Raw genomic sequence first — 20,128 nt, forward strand, 5'->3', positions numbered from 1 at the left:
CACTTTCTGCATCAAATAGTATTTTTGTACTCTTCACAGTTGTCTATCTATGCTACTGATAAGCATCCTTTTCATCTGCTGAAGAAAAAACATACACAGTTCTACCTCCTGGTCAATAAAGAGCCAATGCTTCCTTTGCACATTTAGTTTTCAGCAAAGTCTAAACATTAGAGAAGCAGCCATCCTTGCTCTGACTCCAAACCTGTAAATTCAGACAACTGGAAGAGATGATAATAACATAATTCCACGATTTTTCTTTAGTTGAAATTTTATCTTGATGTAAACAATGCAAATCTTACCTGTCTTGCCTTTTATAAATGATGGAGGAAGTATTAAGAGGGAAGACAGGCAGAAGAAATTCTACTTTTGCTGGAAAGCAAAATTTTGCTGAAATTTAAAAAAAAACTTAGAAAATGCTTTTTCCATCTTAACATTCTGTGACACAGAGCCAATCCTTATGCTTCTGTTTAAAAAAACATCCCAGATGATAGTGGGATTGGCTAAGATTGTCTAACTGATTTTTCTTATATCAGAAAATGAAATTTCTATAATGTCCACTTTTATTTGTTTAAATGTTTTTTAGAGTCTCAAAACACTGCTGGTAGATCAGAAGATATATGTTTCAACAAATATAGACACATATCTCATAAATATTCTTTGCAGTAGATACAATATATTTCAGTTTGTCATCTTGCTTGAGAACAAGACACTAGCACTTGGATTCCAGGTGATACATTTTTAATGCACATTGCTAGCAATTAATCTATTTTAAAGCAATAATCTTAGGGTTAAAAATTGGTAAAGTAATTTGAGGTCCTCAGTATGTGGCCAGAGAAAGAGGGAGGGAAAATAAAGGCTTGAAAGATAAATGCTCTGTCTTTATTTCTAAATCTGTAGTGCAAATCTGTGCACCAGTGCACCATCTGAGAAAGAGACTGGCATAAATAAAAAAAAGATAACCTATGAATGATGGAAACAGATTTTGAAGGTATTAGTTTTAAAGGAGTTCAGATAAGATAACACAAGGAGCATGAAAGGAGTTATCTGCAAGATTGATAGAAAGAAAATGACGTTTTATGTGTTCCTTCCAGGTTAAAATTTGCTTTGGAAAAATAAAAATAGTGAGAAGGAATGGATGTTAGTGATTCTCAAATCCTTTCAAAACTTTCAAATTCATCATTTAGGACCATTCCCCTGCTTTTCTGCCTTGTTTTTAGTGGATCATGATAGATATTGAAAGCATCAGTTTTTACCATGAAACTTGAAGAATCTTGTATGTGCCTAGTTCATTTACAATGCCATAAAACTACTCAGCTCTGTTTAATGAATGAAAAAAAACAAGACATTAGGGTTCTGTGACATTGAATCGCTCTTTTTTTTCTTTCAGTTTTTGTAGATCAGCTACAATATTTCAGAATCTGAGGTTCAAATATTCATACTGGCTAAAGACAAAGCTTGCTAAGTAAATGAGGAGCTCTATTACCTCTAAGGAAGAAGTGGTGAGAATACCTCCACAAAAGTTCTGTTTAAACTCTTTTCTAGAGGATATACATAATCTTCTATACTGGTCAAACACAGACACAGCTCCCATGGTCTCCTACTGTCTTCCCCGTTAGACAAAGTTATCAGCAATAAAAGAGGAGTAATGAAAATATTTTTACCATAAATCCAGCTGGGTGCCAGGAACAAATAGAAACAGTAAGCACAACCACTTGTCTTTCATTTTGTTTTATTCCTACTTTTTTTTACAAATCCATAAAAATCCCTTTCTGAGACTTGGGAAAAAAGGGGATCTGATTACAAAAAGGGTTGTAGAGAGTATCACTCAAATAATTTGTTCCTAGGCAGACTGGACCCAGAAATCAAGAACCTCTTTCCAGGATTCAGGATCATTTGAATAGGTCAGGACTCAAAACTCAGCCTAAGATTTTTTAAGAACTGATTCAGGGATGATTAAAACCCCACCTGCAGTTTGTTCCTCATTACCTTCACTGGTAGATTCCATCCTGGAAGCTGTGTTCACAGTATCTCCAAATAAACAGTATCGTGGCATTTTGGTTCCAACAACTCCAGCTACAACTGCCCCTGTTAAAAAAAGAGAAAAAAAAAAGGTCATTTCATGTATTATTATAAATCATATAATCAGTCATACAGCCTCATGACTGCTTCCTACGCTACCTTAAATTTAATTTGTTAACCAGATTAACACAGGTTACAACCCTGTTTTACAAGTGATTTAAAACATAGAAGATATGCTTTCTTGGTAAGACAGTGTATGCTGATTAGTTGGCAGATGCTGGGCTGCATAGGACATGTCTCACTCTGTCTATCAAGAAGGAATTGCAGTTTAAATCAGGGAGCTAGGACTCTGAGAGTGAAGGCTAGATCAGAGTGTCAAGAAACAACTCACGTTTTGAGAACAGAACAGAGATAAGGAAAAGTAACAGATACAGAATGGCATTTCTAATTCACATCAGCAAAGACATGGAGTGGGACTGTGGGATGTTTCCAATGTTGTGTTCAAAGCTGAGGTACCAATATCCCATGTATCCAATAAATTATTCTGTTGAGATGATCTCCATGTTGTGTTCCATTGAATATTAAAAAAAAAAAAAAACAACTTTATTTTTAATGGAGAGGAGATGGCCATTAGAGAGATGCATTTTTAAGGGCAGTGGAAGACTATTTTGCAGCTTTCTCAACATACCTGAATGTATTCCTGCTCTGATCTTTAGGAGGGTACTGGGCTTGTGTGGGATCTTAAAAGTCTTGCAGACATCCAGAAGATCTAAAGCCATGCTTGCGATCTCACCAGCATGAAGGATCCCATTCTCCTTGGGTACTCCTGACACTACCATATCTTAACACAACAGTGCAACTGTGTTAGCCTTTGGTATTACACATACATTTACTAAAGTATGCTGCCTACAATAAAAAAAAAAAATTAAAATATTTGACAAAAGAAAGAAGCCCCATTCCATCATTTCCCAAGGCACATTTGTGCCAGAAAGAAATGAAGGCTCAGACAATGGCTCACGTGTGGAACTACCTTAGCTATGAAAAATGTTCTATTTCTTTCTTATTTTTATGTAAGATTTATTCCCTCCAATCCTTTGTTTCTTTATCCTCCCCTCCAATGAGAACGCCTTAACTGGGACAGGCCATGCAAATGTGGCTGTTCAGTACCTTTTGTCATTGGGCAGATGTTATTAAAAAAGGCAATGACTCCAACTAGGCATTGACCTATGCTTCCTGCACTATGCTTTATGGGTTCTTGGGGTGCCAGAGTGTTGAACTGGACAGCCATGACTGTGAGAAAGATAAATTCTCACTAAACCCTGAATTTATGTGGCATTTGCTGCTCTAGTTTGATCCCTGTAAATCTATGGCACATGATGTGATTCATGCCATAGTACTCAAAGAACTGGTGAAGTCATTGTAAGATCTCTGAAAACGCTTTTCGAATGATCAAGGAAATCTGGAGAGGCCTCAGTCTACTGGAAGCTGGATAATGTTGTCCAAATTTTCAAGAATGGTAAGAGGGATGACCCTGCAAACTACAGGCCTGTCACTTTCACTCCAGGGCCCAGCAGAATTTTGGAGAAGATTTTTCTGGGAGGTAATGAAAAACACCTGAAGCACAGCACATTCATAGGTCACAGCCAGCATGGCTTCATAAGCAGAAAGCCCTGTCCTTTTATGACAGAATAACCCACCCAGGTGGTCAAGGGAAGCAAGATGATGTAATCTTTTTGGATTTCAGTAAAGCTTTTGATACTGCTTCTCCCAAGATCCTTCAGGACAAACTATCTGGCATGCAGATGGAGAAACACATGATGCGATGGGTGAGCAGCTGGCTCAGGGGTCAGGCACAAAGGGTTACAGTGGATGGGGTGGCATCAGGCTGGTGACCTGTCACTAGGGGGGTTCCACGGGGCTCTATCCTCAGCCGTGTGCTCTTCAGCACCTTCATAAATGGCTTGGACCATTTATGGATTGGAATAGATTGGAAGGGTTACTGAGTGTGCTGATGCTACTAAATTGCCTCACAAGCAGAAAGGCACTGCTAAGAGACCTTGAGAAACTAGAAGACTGGGCAATCACCAATTTCATGTTATAGAAGGAAAAGTGTTAGATCCTGCACCTGGGATGGGGCAACGCTGGATGCACAGACAGACTGGGAAAGGAGAGGCTGGAAAGCAGAAATGAGTGCAGGAAAGGGACATGAGGGTCCTGATTGAAGTTGAACATGAGCCAGCAGTGCCCTGGCAGCCAGAAGGACCCCCGTGTCCTGGGGTGTATCAGGCACAGCATCACAGCTGGGCAAGGGAGGGGATTGTCCTGCTCTGCTCTGCACTGGGGTGGCCTCACCTCGAGTGCTGGGGGCAGCTTTGGCTGCCACAACACAAAAAAGACATTGAGCTGTTGGAGAGTATCCAAAGGAGGGCCATGAGGATGGTGAAGGCCCTGAGGGGAAGCCATGGGAGGAGTGGCTGAGGTCACTTGGTGTGTTCAGCCTGGAGGAGACTGAGGGGAGAGCTCACTGCAGTTACACCTTCCTTGTGAGGGGAAGAGGAGGGGCAGGCACTGATGTCTTCTCTGTGGTGACAGTGACAGAACCCAAGGGAACGGCCTGAACCTGTGTCAGGGGTGGTTTAGCCTGGATATCAGAAAAAGGTTCTTCACCCAGAGGGTGGTTGGGCACTGGAACAGGGTCCCCAGGAAAGTGATGGTCACAGCACCAGGCCTGACAGAGCTCAAGAAGTCTGGATAATGGCACATGGTGTCACTCTTCAGGATGGTCCTGTGCAGATCCAGGAGTTGGACTCTGCGATCCTTTTCTTTTTGTGGATTTTTTTTGTGGATCCCTTGCTACTTAGAATATTCTATGATTCTTTGATTCTGTTACTGTGTAGGGCAAGAAAATGGTCTTTTAGGGATTTGTGGAGTGCATTTGTTCAGTAATTTTATGCTCAAGAATGTGTTCAACAGTTCCACAGAGAAAAAAGAGTGGGCTTTTTTTTTTTTCCCTCACATAACATATAGGAATTCTGTCTGTCTCATCCAAAAGCCCAGTTAGATTTCCTGAGGTTTTACAGAACTCAATTTTAATCATAGTTAGATTGCTATAATTGCAATGGTAGCAAATATAAAGCCATTTTCCTACAAACTCAAAGAGAAGATGCAGTCAAGTCCCTACAGTATACTAAGAAAAACAAGATTGTTATGGCTTTTGCAAAAAAGACAGATAAAAAAGCTTAGGGTATGGCATCTATGATCCCATGTAGATGTAAACTTTTTAGTTTTGTGTTCCTGTGATACAGAAATTGCCAACTGGGATTAATCTGCTGCCAAGACTTAAAATAAGTCCTCAATAGTCACAGGGACCAAATAAACAGCAGCAGTATTTTAGTTGATTAATTTGTCCCACTCACAACACTTATCAATTGTACAAATGATTAAAGGTATGCAGGAAGAAGTTCCTAAAGTTTGTTAGGGCTCTGGTAGGACTCATCCCCTAATTGTTTTATTTGGTCTTCCCACTAGTAAAGAAGCTTTCCAAATCCCTTTTATCTGGTCTTCCTTGTCATCAGAGAGTCTCTATCTTGATGCCCCAGGCCCCATCATTGCCCACAGCTCAAGGAACTTACAGGCATCTCCTATAGTCTCCACCTTATAGACATCATAGTTATCTATGATTTCATCAAAAGTGGTATAAAGCTTGTTCAAGAGATCCACCACTTGGTAAGGTGTGCTGCTGCTGGACAGCTCAGTGAAGCCAACAATGTCACTGTTAACACAAAACAGAAAGAGCATAATTATCCACTGTCCTAATCATGGCTGATTAGTAATCTTAAACACATGGTGAAAATTTCTCAGTGCAATTATATCAACCTTCTCTTTTCAATAATTCTTTCACTAAGATTCCTACTGGATAGTTTTGTCTTCATTTATTTAAAATTACAAAAGACTCCTTTCTTTTAAAAGGACAGACTAACTCAAGTCTTTTTGCTTAGCAATGCAGTAAAGCATTTTTACAGGTAGACTTTAATCTGTAACAGACTAAGCAGTCTTCAATTCTGAGTTTTGTATTAATGAAAAAAAGGGACCTTGATATCTGTTCATTCTTCCTAAGTGAAGGCATGCCATTCATATGTTGCTTCCTGCACACATAAAAAAAATTAAAACTGTAAATCCATGTGAACTCTAAGGATAAATAAATTTTCCTTACACAGGCTAAATGGTGGATTATTTACTTAAGCCTATCTTGTGAAACATACATTCATGCATGTGTAACAGATGTAAAGTGAGGTGTTGTTTGTTAGAGCTCCAGAGTAATGCCATTTTTATTTAAGTAATTATAATGAAAAGTAGGGACATGTGAGAATTTTGAAGGCCCCTCTTTTGCAGAGCCATCTGTTACAATAGGTGGCAGTTTAGATAGAAATTCTGTACTCAGTTAGGAGCTTCACCTCCACCCAAGGCCTAGAAGTTTCTTCTGTAGGTGACAGTTCTAGTCCTATCTTTCATTTTTTATTTACCTGAAGAAGATGGTGGCACTTGAGTAACTTTGAGCCTGTGCATGTTTTCCCTGCCTGAGATCATCTGCTACTTGTTTCGGTAACATACCTGTTGTAGAAAGTAGAGCACTGTAATCTTTTTACATCGATAAAAGAACACATTCAACATAACATGTTGGTTTAAAGGCACAAAAAATGTTCATAAATGCAAAGTATTAAGAAGGTGAAAATACACTTGGCACTTTGGCACTCTGTTGTAATGTGAGCATTCATGATAAATCTCACTTATAACATATCCAGATTTTTCATATGGCCCATAACTTTCAGGCCAAACAAACCAGTATCTATACATTCCATGAAAGGGTAAGGTTAGATTCCAACGGTGTGATCTGGGATTTTACTAATTCTTTCTTTGTCAGCACTTTGGTAGTGCTTTGTACCTGTGATAGGTTTGTTTACTAACTCTTCCCTGTTTTGTTTTTTTTAATCATCTTTGTTCCCCCTATCTTGCACTTTCACATCCCTTTGTTTATTTCCTCTCCTATACGTTATTCCCATCTCTTTATTCCTTTTTTTCTTACAGAATTCTGGAACATACACTGCCATCAAAAGTAACCAACTACAATTCCACAACATTTAGAGGTATATAAAAGGCCTGCCACACCTATGCAAAGTCCGAGCGCTGTGGACTTTGGTCCATAGCTCTCAGATGAGTGTACTGATTTCTAGGGGGGAAATACAGAAAGTAGCTAAATATCTTTCCAGCTTTGCAAGAAACAAGTATGTTCATTCTTTGCTAGTTAAATGTTACCTATTAAATAATCACCTATCAAAGGGTTCTTGTTTGTAGTTAGACAGATGAAATAAAATTGAGAAAATCCAGTATTTTTTTCTTTGTAACTTACTATACAACAGACGATCAGTCTTCTGTTTTTCATGCATTAAATCCTGGGTTCTCTCAGAAACCAGTATCTCCAGATGTTTGTTATATTTCTCCATCTAAATAACAGAAAATTTTCTAAGGTTTTTCAAAAATTCATCTCCTTACTGAAATAGACAGCTAGTTGGATAGGATTTTATCATTTGAATGATTCTGCTTTGAAAACTTTAAGAGATTAAAAAAAGGCACAGGTCTAAGATACCTGACACTTTTTCACAAAATCCAAAGATCAGATTTCTCCTTCAGTTTATGAATCTAGACTTGAGGCTGTTGTTTACACACAAGACAGCAGAAGGTAATTTCAGGCTTTTCAAATTTCATGCAAACTTTAGGGGCCAAATCCAATGCAGAGAGCAACCTACAGACAAAATCTTAACAAAACAAAAGGTTTCTAAGTCTTAATCTTTTATCAAAAGCTCACAATGCTCTTTCATAAACTATCTTGCTATGCTAGTCTATGCTTTGCTTTTTGCATCCCTCCTCTGTGTGAGGCAATAGTCTGTGGAGGCAGGAATCTTTTCTCTGTGCTGATCAGCTTGAGATACTCTGCTCAAAATGATTTATAAACATGCTATTTGTAACATGCAGGGATTCTATATCCTGAGCCACGGGAAAGGGGGAATATAGTTTGCAAACAACACTGACAGACAAAAAAAGACCTTCAGCTGTCATATTCAGCCATGAAATAGTTGAGAAGTTAAAAAAAGTGAATGTGAAGGAAAGCTGGGTTTCAAGCATAAGCGCATCTACAGTCAACCCAACAGAACTGAACAAATAACTCTGGATTTTTTCACCAAACAAGGTGTTTAAGATTAAAAAAAACAAAAAAAACCCAAAAAAAACCCCTCTTAAGGACAGAGGTGAAAGTTATTTGAGGTGAGCAGATTTGGATTGGGTTAAAATGCTAAATTTACCAGAGTCATCATCATGTCAACAGGGCTAACAGGATTCATCTTGTACAACATCTTCTTGACTTGTTCAAATGTAGGCCTTTGGGATGGATTATTTTTTCTGCACCTTTCGATTAACTGCAGAAGAGAAAGAGAGTGAGAAAAGCAATCAGCCTTTTATTATTCCAGGCACAAGCAATGTTTCACGTTAAAACTTCTCTTTTCTTGAGCTTGAGTGAAGCTCTATCTGCAGCTGGGGAAAATTGTCAGAGCTATACTGAAGCCCCTGGAGTTCTACAGGTTTTTGCTGAATGAAGGCTATCAGTTCATGAAAATGCTGCTGTGGGAAATCATGAGTAACATATGCATGTTCCTTCTGGTGAACACTGCCTAAGCTCTTGTTTTGTGCTGTAAGTGTTATGCTGGAGTGTTGCAGTCATACACTGTTTTCAGAGGAGTTGTCTGTACATAAATTTCACAAAAGATTAAGAGCTGAAGAACCCCTTAAGAATGTTAACTTCTGTTTAAAACCACCGCTGCTGAGGAGGGTTTTTTTACATTCATGTTGATACAAACCAGCAAAGGTGAATTATATAGCACTTAAGCTGAAAAGCGGATGTCCTCATCTTGTTCTGATTTCATTAAATTGGAAGGGGTGTACTTTACTGAGGCTACTGAAGAGAAAGACTTGTTACGTAAGAAATAAACCAAACTCACAATTTGCTCAAGACAGACTTCATTATGTGAAAGCTCTCTGTCAGTAAGCTAGATATTACTAACATGAAATATGTATGGAATTCAACACTTTATAACAAAATGAAATTGCACAAAAGTCAATGATTGAATATTAAAAACATAATCTATTACACTGGCTACTGGAGGGGGACAACTGAATCTTTAATTGTCACAATGACAGGGTTTTTATTAAGGATATTAAATTTTATCATTTTGCCTTGTTTGAGGTGTATTTCTTGATTTCCAAGTTATTTATATTTATCAAAGGTAGTTGCCGTAAAAATTCTATGACATGATGTAAATTCACTTCAATAAATTATTTTTGTATACAATATTGTATTTTACTCACCTCTATATAATCTGTGGGACATGGGCAAGAATTGTCAGCCTTTCCTGAAATTAATTCTGCCAAAGGTGAGCACCATGAATATTCAGCTGAAGGCACATCATCTTTCTAGAGAAAAGGAGATTAAATAATATTGAAACAAGTGTTGTAGTTCTCATGCCAACCACTGAAAATATATTACTATTATCATCATCACTTTTATAACATCCTCACTATCACTTCGAAGTCAGCTTTTTTTACATAAGAGCACAAGGGAAAAGAAAGGATAAAAAAAAATGTAACCCAGTCTAAAACGGGTCACCTTGTCAAAAAGCTTTATCATGGCTGACAGGCTTTAATCTCAGTGTTCATACAGCATAAACAACTTTTGAAAAAAATTAATACCTGGCAAGATATTGGGAAACTTTTAAGGACTGTATTAGTCTATTATCACAAACTGTCAGAACAGGAAAAATAGTAGTTTCAAGTCTTCAATGTTACAAATCTCGTTAAGCAAATTATTTCAGAGAGAACATGGTTACATATCCAGACCATCTGTTTTCAATTTCAAGGTACATTCTTTTTGTGTCTGCCATTTAGCAATGATCAAAAGACACACGCAAAACAGACATTTTCCTTATGGAGAGCAGTTAATTTGCTTTCCTAGGTTATTCTTATTACTGCAAGATTCCACTAAAGGGCCTGTAAAATGACAGAAAAAGAAGAAGCAGGAGAAAAAGGAAAATATTAATACATACATTCTCCCTGCATCCACCTAGCCATTAAGCATCCCAAAATTAATTGAAAAGCAGTTTTGGAGCTACATTATTTTTATTGTATGGTCTTCTTCAAAGCTTTGAAAGGGAAAACTGGTAGATCTATGTGGAAACCCTGACTGCATGTTCCATAGAAACCGAACTGGCATCCATAAAATCATGAGGAAAATGCATGCTCAAAAAGTAACTCAAAGGTGCAGTAACTCAAAGTTTGGTTTGTGTCTGCAGAAGAAACAGAATCAAAGTTGTCATGAAAATTCTACAGATAGTTCATCTTTACTCACTGCCAGAGGGTCACTTCTTGTGGCAATTTCTAGTAAAATGATGGCATAACTGCAGAATAAAAATGAAGAAAAATCTTAATGCAGTAACAGTTAACTGAGTCAGTGATTTCTTGTTTTCATGATTTTTTATTCTTCCCCATTCTATGACTGAAATTGCAGTATCTCAAAAGGAAGGAGGGCAGTGGTCCTGCTACTTGTTGCTACTTTGTGTTTTCAGAGTTCTGTGATGGAATGTGTCATAGCACTTGCCTCCCATCATAATAGGTCCTAGAGATGTTTGAGTCTGATGGACAGCAAAGCAATTTTTTTCTGTAAGAATTAATGGAATCCAGAGGTGATATATGCAGGTTTATGTACATGATTCCTACCAGTTAAACACAGAGGTCTGATTTTTGCTCCATTCAAACAGGTTCATCAGAATCACCAGTAGGAGGAGTGGATTTTTTTCTGCCACTGAAAAGATCACTGTCCTAGAAAGTCACCATAAGGTCTGTGATGACACAGTGTGTCCAGAGGAGATATTTTATAGGAAGCATTTCTGTTTGCTCCTTTGGAATTATATTTTTGCGGTCATTATATTCCTCAGTTGAACTAAAGATCAAATACATTCACCAAGGATGAAGAATGGAAAAAGACAGTAGAAATAGAGAATTTAGTCCTTTTTCTGAACTCACTGGAGATCTTTCAGAATAATGATCTCTTAGAACCAAGCACCTACTCCAGCCAACAGGCTGGATAAGGTTACCTCTTAATATAATGAAATGGTATAATAATTTACTCCTGCATCCCTCTCAGCTCGGTAACACTTACTTTTTTGGAGAATATTGGTTTTCAGTCTGTTGTGTTGCTAATGGTTGCACTGTCCTGTAAGACATTCTGTTGGTAACAGGATATGTCTATCTATCTTTCAGCCCACTTGTGGACCACCATTGGAAAATAAAATAATGCATATAAAACATGATGAATAATTTAGAAATTAATCTGATGAGATTTTTATATTAATTTTGTGGTGATTTGGTAGGAGAAAGCAAAATCAATCCTGGTGAGGCAGTAAAGCTGAAACAGATTTTCAAGGATAACAATTAGATGATAGTAAGTCTGATAAAGCAGTATTGATTTAATATATCTTTAGTCACACTGCCCAATAAAATTCACTATCCATTAGTGATCCACTGGATAGTGAAATTCATGTGACAATTAAAATCAAGAAGAACCAATCTAGGAGAAACTGTGACTGGAAACAGCCTCTTCAGCTCAAAACAGGAGTTCATGTTCCCGTTCTCATTTCCATTTTAGCTTTCCCATCTGACCAACACTTTCCCTAGAGAACTTTAAGACCAAGTGATTCATCTGTAAGAGCACACTAAATTACAAGTCCCACTCCTGCAGTTTCTACTAATCTTTTATTTGGGCCTTACCTTCAGGAATATTAATGGATTTTTTTGCAGAGATAAAAACGGAGGATTTCAAGACTGTATCAGTGCTGCCTGGCCAGTTAGGCCAAACACATGTATTGGGAAAGCTTACCTCCTGCTCATATCATCAAACACAAGATTTGTTAAAGTGCATATTCTAAAGAACAGCGTAGATAAGGAGACAACCCTTTCAATGGTACAGGGTACTTCTCTGTCTTGCCTGTCTGCATGTTGCTCTTCTTCATTTTTGGTGGCTTTTCTCACTGCTTTTACCCTTTTTTACAACCAAGAAATTAATAACTGCAGTGCCATAAAAGAAGATGTGGATTTTGCAGACATGTGGGTGGGACAGCAAGACAAATCCAGGAAACATTCACTGAATCTGCCAAAAATTCATTGTAGACATATATGCTATGAGCAAATCAGTTCTTAGGACTATTTAAAGGGGAACCCTTGGCAAGGAATGCCTTCAGGAGGCGAAGTTACCTGCAAAGTCAAATAATGATATCTATTCAGAATAGGAGCAAAGTGAGAACAACAAGCCAAGGAAACATTTTTTGGGGCGCATTTTGCCTTCAGGGAAACGGTAAACTGCAATGTATAAAGCAATCCTAAAATTATTATTTAGTTGGAGCACAGTTCTTTAAAAGACTACTTCATGTTAAAAAGGACAGACCAACATAGGACAAATGAACAGTAGCCAGAAACATCAGTGCAATCCCAAACTGCCTTAGCTGAGCTATTCTGGAGCTAATTCTAAGGACATATTGAAGCCTATGGGGAGAAATACTACTGAGACTTCAAGTTCCTGATCAGTTAATCTGACAGAATAGATAAAAAATTAATGATGTTCAAGTACATATGCAGACATTTGTTTACAACTGTGTTCCCATTTATCTGAAAAGTGGTTGGATAGAAGCAATCCACCACTGGCAGGAAAAGCCACTGGAAAGTGATCTAAAAAGGCTTTCAAAATGAAAGGAATGGAGCTATTTGCTAGTGCATCCATTTTTTTTTCCTTCTCTTTATTTTCCTCTGTAAACCAAATATTGTCACCATGAATATGCCCCCAAATAATTGTACTGACATTCAATTATAGAATTACAGGATGCATATGTGCTTTACGACATTCTAGAATACTGATGCTATTAACTTTTAAGTATTGCCATTGGTGAAAATAATCTACTTTTCATAAGAAACAACAGAAAAAAAAGATAATTAGATAATAGTAGATCTTTACGCCTTTCTATCTTACCAGTCAAGTGTCTCCTTATAAATCATTGGGCAAACTCTGCTTTTAGATTATGTCAGTGAATTCAGTATTTGGTTATCTACTTTGAAAGAGAAAATCCTGTGATATCTATGCTGTTCTCTATTCCAGGACCAATCCTTTTTAAAATACAATCTAACATGTACCTGGAGTGACAACAGAATTACATCAAGCCTAACTGTCATTAAAGAATACTCAGCATTACTAAAAGCCAGATCAGGGAAACTTAGCTACCTGTAGACATCTGACATAGAATTGGGTTCAACATCTGAAAGAGTACGTATTTCAGGAGCTGTGTAAATCTGTATCAAATGTGGCTGGGATGAACTTGACCCATTAGGAGAATCTTCTTTTCTGAATGACTGCAAGCCATAATCTAAAATGGAAGAAAAGAGGAAGCAAATTATTCAGCGGATACTTCCCTGAAACATGTAGAGTAGTAGACAGTAATACAGCTAATCTAAAGAAATTAATTTTCCGTATTCTAAATACACATCTTAGTCTTGAAATAGTGGGGTTTGGGTGGTCTTGCCCTCCTAAAGTATTGCAAATGTAGCATCTGGAAAACCAAATATTTGGATAAGACTGGACGACAGCAGGGAAACTGAACTACGTAACCCACTGCAATCAGAATTATTTTATGATTTTATCAAATTATTTTCAGATAATAGTCTCACTTCACTGCAAGAGTTAGCATGTAAATACAGGCTTTTGTTCCACTTTGTCCCTTGATCCTTATCTTTGGTGGCAGGTTGCTCAAGTAATTACTAGTTAGGCAGACTAACAACTGAAAATCTGGTGGTGGGTGTTACTTGAACACCACTAGCATCAGAACAAAGGCAGCATAGATGGGAAACATCTTTCCATCTATACTTCTAGCCTAATATAGAAGGAATTCTTAGCATATGACTCAGAATCAGGAAGAAGGAGAAAAAAACAACTTTTCTTTCTTACGTAAACAGTGCTCTTTTGAGTATATGTGAAGGCTGGATGCAGACATCTGGTTTTATCTGGAGTGACCTCAAATTAAGATGTTCCTAGGGACTGAATCTTTATGTGGTGGCCATTTTTTAATAGCTACCGCATTTGTTGTTTATGAGGTTTGTTTGACATTATTGTACCCAGAAAAACCATGAAGATTTTAAAACACTAGTTTGACACAGAACAGAATCAAAACAGAAGCTGCTGAATGATTTCACAGATATCCTATTTAATTGAAAGGAGCTGTGCTAAGGTGATGCAGTTGATGTAATCCAACTATGTCTGGTGTAATCCAACTATGTCTATGATGTAAACCAACTATGGTTTTCTCCAGAACAGGCTCCAAGCAGAGCAGGCAGTTCTGAAGGCAGAAGGATACTGAACGAGTTGGAGAAGCAAGTCTGGCCCTGTGTAGGAGCCTTAGTCATAGGATGTACCACTGAAAAACAAATCTGCTGCTGCTGCTTTTAGGATGGCAGTGGGTTAGAAAGTATGATTACTACTCTAGGAAAAAAGTAGAAGAGATTACCATTGCCTTAATTCCCTTTGGCAGCTGCAAACTAACCTAGACTCTCCAGTAGTTTTCCTGTTCCCACAGGCTGTCTCCCTGTACCAAGAGTAGACATGACCTGCAGCTCCATCTCTGGGAGAATACAATTCAATGCTGTGAATGAGACTTAAAAGCTCTGAGTTGAGTCTGCTTTTCTCCATTAAACTACCTTGCGCTTACCGATCAATCTTTACACACAGTCTTTACTCTTTACAGGATTGTAAAGAGATACATTATTTTACATTACTGTATCTCTTGTCCATGCCTCAGATTTCTCTATCAAAATAGAGAATGAGGCTGAGTTTCTGCTCAGATGTGGACAGACTGAATCATTTGTGGGATCTGAAGTGTGCATCTGTGACACGTACTAAATGACTTGATATCACAAATGAAACTTGCTTCAGCACAAGGCACTGCTAGTCAACTCTGGTACAGTCAGCAATTGCACATGAAATGTCAACATGAAAGTAGTTGGGAAGAGTGTTGTGTGTGAAATCTATAATTAGGGGGTTAGCTGGATAGTTCTGAAATTTTTTTCTAGCCTTCTCTTTACCTGCAATTTTACAAACCCATCGGTCATCTATCACACAGTTATTAGACTTCAACCGTCCATGATACATTTTGTGGTGGTGGAGATAGGCCATTCCTTGAGCAATATCAGTTGCAAAAGAAAACCTGAAAGTCAAAAATCAGTGAGCCAGTATTTCCACTTTCATGCAAAAATGGCTTCAAGCCTGCTGAAGTTTACAGAAACAATAGCTTTCAATTTGTGTCCCCATTCTCATTTTTCCAAAACACTTAAGGTGACTGAAAACCTGTATCTCCCTGAGCGCACAGACCAAGACAGTAAAGTTTCTTCTAGAAATTTTTAGTACTTTTGTATCCTTGGGAGTACTTTCACAAATTTACAAATGAAACAATTTTATTCCTTAATTCATTTGGAATTTCCTTCCTGAAAAACATTTTTCTTTGCTGAAGGCAAGCATACAGCAGAAGCAGAAAGGACATGTCAAGAAGATCAATCTCTAAAAACAATGTCACTGCTTTTGTGAAAATTTCACTGACAACATGAGCTCATTTCCTGTCCTGGTAAGAATAATAAAACCACTTGCAGGTATGCTGACAATTTCATCAATATATCTTCACAAACAATGATGCAGTGGGTTTTAGTTAAATAGGGATACCTAATATACTAGGGAACAAATTAAAGTTATATGGTAAAAACTATTTTAAAACAGTTTTGCAGCATAACTAGAGAAAGAGTTGAAAAGTCATTGGCTTAGCATTGCAAGAACTAAATATACAATTTCTCAAAACAGCTGAAAGACAAGTTGGACTGGATACTCAAATTTCCTCCCTTCCTTTCTTTCTTTCCTTCCTTTCTTTCCTTTCCTTCCTTCCCTCTGTATCATAGAACAGTCCTGTCTAGACAAGAACTTTATCTAAAATTGACATCTTGTCCTAAACAGAATAGAGCACAATATGTGTCATTTAGCTTTTCAAAAGCTGGATTTTTTTTTTTACCTGAAACCCCAGTTTAGAGGAATATCTTCACTGAGGAGCACATCACTCAGGCTGCCTTTGGGGCAGTACTCTGTGACAATTGCAACATTTGGAACTTCTACACAACCTCCAATGAATTTGCAGAGATTAGGATGGTCAAGTTCCCTGTGAAAATCAATAAAAATCACAGAACAACTAATTTTTACAGATGTCCCTCTTGGTTTCGTAGCGCAACTGGAAAACCAAGTGCCTTGTCTCACAATGCAGAGAAAAATTAAAACTGACATAAGGAAATTTTGATCTTTGCTCTCTTTCAAGGGAAGTCTGAAAGAAAGAGGAATATGAATTTACAATCACATTTGGAAAAATTTAAGTCCTAAAAATTAGTGTAAAAATAGAACAACATACAGTTCTTAGATTTCACTTCTTACCTCACTTGCTTTACTTCTTTACGTATGATTTTAGACAACGTGAATGCCTTCTTCATTATCTTCTTTATGGCCACTGTTCTGCCATCACTGAAACAGAAAGAAATGCTGTTTACAGTTGTAGGGCAACTTCAGAAGCCAGCAATACTACAAAAATGGGCTGCATATATTTTGTAGTGGGGAACAGCTTCATCTCTCTAGAGATGAGGCAGATAATTTAAGCATGCCCATATGTGGTTCAGATTAAATGTAGTTCAAATTAAATCTGAATCTAAGACAAGGGACTGGACTCTGTTTCTTTTGATGAAGGAAGCATTAGTGATTATATTCAATCAATCTTTATCTGTGGACAACATTTCAATTGAGAGTATTAGAGTAATTTGGGGCAGTTTGATGACAGAGTAGCAGGAAAGGAAATGTCAGAGCTAGAGAAACACATACAGCCACCTACTAGGTATCAATTACTTCTGGTTACAGCTCTGCAGATCCTTCACTGATATTTAACATACTTTCGTTCTCATGGGGTTGAGCATTCTCAGCAAAAAATAAGTTGAGCCTGACAGTGAGCAAAGTAATTTTCCTTTTTAGACTAAAGGAATTCAGTGGAGATACCTGCAGGTGATAACCACTACATAAATAAAGAGTATAGGGTGTCTAGTACAGCAGTTGTAGATGTTTCACCAATGAGACTGAATGCTCCATTCTTACATTTTTCACCCTTGATAAATGTTTTTGACTTTGAGTCATCTGAGAAAGATGATGATGATGAAAATGTCACCATTCAGAAAGAAGCAGCAAAAAAGATCAGTGCTGAACACAATATTTCATCAATGAATTTGCTGTGTTTTTCACAATCTGTGCTGAAGGCAATTTGTCCCCTAGCCAATGATCCCAAGTAAGCTTCTTCATCCTGCGAAGCACAGATCCTCCCCAGGTATACAAATTATCTACTTCCAGCTTTGCACATGTTCTGCTCCTACCCCTTAATTTATCACTTCTAAGGGAAAAATTGTTTTTTGGATGGCAGGATATATCTATAACCTTTGTCCTTATAGTTACATGATATGCACCTTTATAATTTGATTCAGAAGAGAAATGCTCTGAATCTTGAGTCACATCAGCTAGTTAAAGGACAAGATTTATAAAGTGCTACTGTAGAAGATGCCCTTCTACAAGCAAAGAACCTAGTTTGGTCTGCCTGCATTTTAGAAAAGAAGGTTTTATAAGTCTTGGTTTCAGATACATTTGAACAGCAAGGACACATTTCAGATACATTCATTAACAGATGCAGGACATCTTATGTACCAACAAACAACCTTTTAACAAGACCCTTAGAGAAAAGGATAAATGATAATCAAACCAGAAGCCTGGCATGTAAAATACTCCACAGCCAATATGCAGTACAGAAGTCAGATGATGATCTTAACTTACCAGATTTGGCCTAACAAGCCAAATTCAAGCTTTTTCTCTGCCTTATCAACATAAAGGGGCAAGAACCAGAAATCAAGATGAAACTAATATAGTAGATACTGCAAAAAATTAGTAACATATTGACTTACTATCTCCCAATCTGGGTGAAGTATTTCCTGCTGGATATGTTGGCAGCTGCTGTGCAGGAGCTCAGAGCAGTAACACAGCTGACATTGGAGTCACTGGGTGCTGGGGGAGCACTCACCATGCTCCCTGTTGCTGTCCATATAACACAATCTAAATGGGATGTGGGATGAGAGAAGGCACACAAAGGTTCCTATTTATGCACAGGTGGAGACTCCAGAGGCAAACAAATACAGGAGAATTCTCAAAATCTTTGTATCTCATCTGGTCTTGTTAATACTTAAGAGAGAAAGCCATTGCTTGGAATGTGGCTGCTGCCTAAAAAGTCAAAAAGTTTCGAAGATGATTCATTGCCAGAGATACTTTTCACTAATCATCAGGATTTTATGCAATTTTCATTTCTCTGCACGTGAGATGATTAGCCCTTGCTGCTACATAGAAGCTAAGGACAAAGGGAAGGAGAGTAAACCCTGTGCCATACTTTAACAAGTCTATTTGGGGCTCCTAGAAGACTGCAAAGTACAGGAATGTGGGAAGTGATTCTGACACCAGAGAGAAGTCAGAGAGGAGCAACCATACAGTGAGAGGAAAAAAGTCCCAGTGATTTTCAATGTACATTTTTTAATGTCTGATTACCAGCATGCAGTAAAAAAATGGACTTCAAAACAAATTTAATGAGCTACATATCATGCAATATTCTCCAATCAAAATCCAGATTTAGCCAATTAGTCTCAGAATTGCTAAGACCTGTAAACTCTCCTTGGTAGAAATATCTTGCTAAGGAAGTTCAACATCTCACCTTGAATCAGGACTGCCATGTTCCCACACCATAGTATTATCCATATGCAGTTCAAAATTGCATTGACATTTGAAGCTTTCTACAGCATTCCACCAGAAATGCACTACATATCCCTGAGATAGTTTGAGAATAAGACTGCATATATATCTATATCTTTATATATGGAGCAATACACCAAAAAAAGAGGTTCTCTTAAAAAAATAAGTCTAGTTTTTCATACCCAGGTACAGCACTGCTGATGTGTTTTCATTTAGATATCTGTGTATTTCAGGCTACTGTGGGCAGCTCTGAACAACTCTATCCAGAGAAGATATATTGTCGGTGACCTTAAAATGTAATCAGTCCTCATTAAGACGTTAATCATCACTCTTAGAGCAATACTCTTAAACAGTGTTGCTGATTTTCAGGCTTTTTTTCCAGGAAAGGTACATATTTCATCTTGGATTTTTCAAAATAATTCTAATCTGTTATTTTTTTATCATGCTTCTAATTTTCCTCAGTCTCTTTCTATTGCTTTCCCTCACATGCGATGCTTATGGCATTTTCTAATTTACTATCAGCTGAAAACTTTGCTCATGTTACTTTTTGCTGTATTGAAAACCACTTTTCTCCATTTCTACTTGCACAAATCTGGATTGAAATTCATTTTGGTTCCTGTAATCAAACTAATTTCTAAGCCAAAATCTTTTCTTTACAGAAACAAGGATATATTATGAAAAGTATACAGAAATTAATGTTCAAGTCTAAGGCTGAAAGTATCTCTACTATATATTATCACAAGAACATCTTGACACTGGCAACCCAACAGAGCAAAGACAAAGCAGACATCTGCCAAGCAATTTCTCCCAGAGACAGAAAATGTGAGTGTCTACAGTCAGCACAGCAGACTTCTACAGATCTAGTCTTTCTGAGGATCTAGGTATTGTTTTCCTTCTGAATGCTAAACCAAGGAACAGCAAAGAAAATAATCTATATGTATCTTAAGTACAGCACAATAAAGCTTATAATATCACCTGAATTTATTCTTCAGCTTGTTTTATTAGAACAAATTAAATCATATTTTATAACCAGAAGATAAAATAGAGAAAAACCTCTCCAAACCTCTGGCCAAAAGTAATTACTTTTTGTAGCAAGTCTGCCACAGGCAGCATACACTG

At 37.5% G+C, this 20,128-nt stretch overlaps 1 protein-coding gene across 1 annotated transcript in view; it reads right to left on the reverse strand.

The window, feature by feature from the left end:
- The window catches only part of LOC136374264 (atrial natriuretic peptide receptor 2-like), a 35,474-nt gene that overhangs the window by 1,068 nt on the left and 14,278 nt on the right, over positions 1 to 20,128 (reverse strand). Inside the window, exons 9-21 of the mRNA XM_066339566.1 lie at positions 18,178 to 18,325; positions 16,622 to 16,708; positions 16,212 to 16,355; positions 15,241 to 15,362; positions 13,391 to 13,532; positions 10,475 to 10,520; positions 9,436 to 9,540; positions 8,376 to 8,489; positions 7,427 to 7,520; positions 6,543 to 6,630; positions 5,652 to 5,791; positions 2,708 to 2,860; positions 1,987 to 2,085 (exon numbers count right to left, since the gene is read on the reverse strand). Coding sequence (XP_066195663.1) covers positions 1,987 to 2,085; positions 2,708 to 2,860; positions 5,652 to 5,791; positions 6,543 to 6,630; positions 7,427 to 7,520; positions 8,376 to 8,489; positions 9,436 to 9,540; positions 10,475 to 10,520; positions 13,391 to 13,532; positions 15,241 to 15,362; positions 16,212 to 16,355; positions 16,622 to 16,708; positions 18,178 to 18,325 — 1,482 coding nt within the window. The remainder of the gene's footprint in view (positions 1 to 1,986; positions 2,086 to 2,707; positions 2,861 to 5,651; positions 5,792 to 6,542; positions 6,631 to 7,426; positions 7,521 to 8,375; positions 8,490 to 9,435; positions 9,541 to 10,474; positions 10,521 to 13,390; positions 13,533 to 15,240; positions 15,363 to 16,211; positions 16,356 to 16,621; positions 16,709 to 18,177; positions 18,326 to 20,128) is intronic.

This window comes from Sylvia atricapilla, chromosome Z (assembly GCF_009819655.1).
Source record: "Sylvia atricapilla isolate bSylAtr1 chromosome Z, bSylAtr1.pri, whole genome shotgun sequence".
In the NCBI taxonomy this organism is placed as follows: Eukaryota; Metazoa; Chordata; class Aves; order Passeriformes; family Sylviidae; genus Sylvia; species Sylvia atricapilla.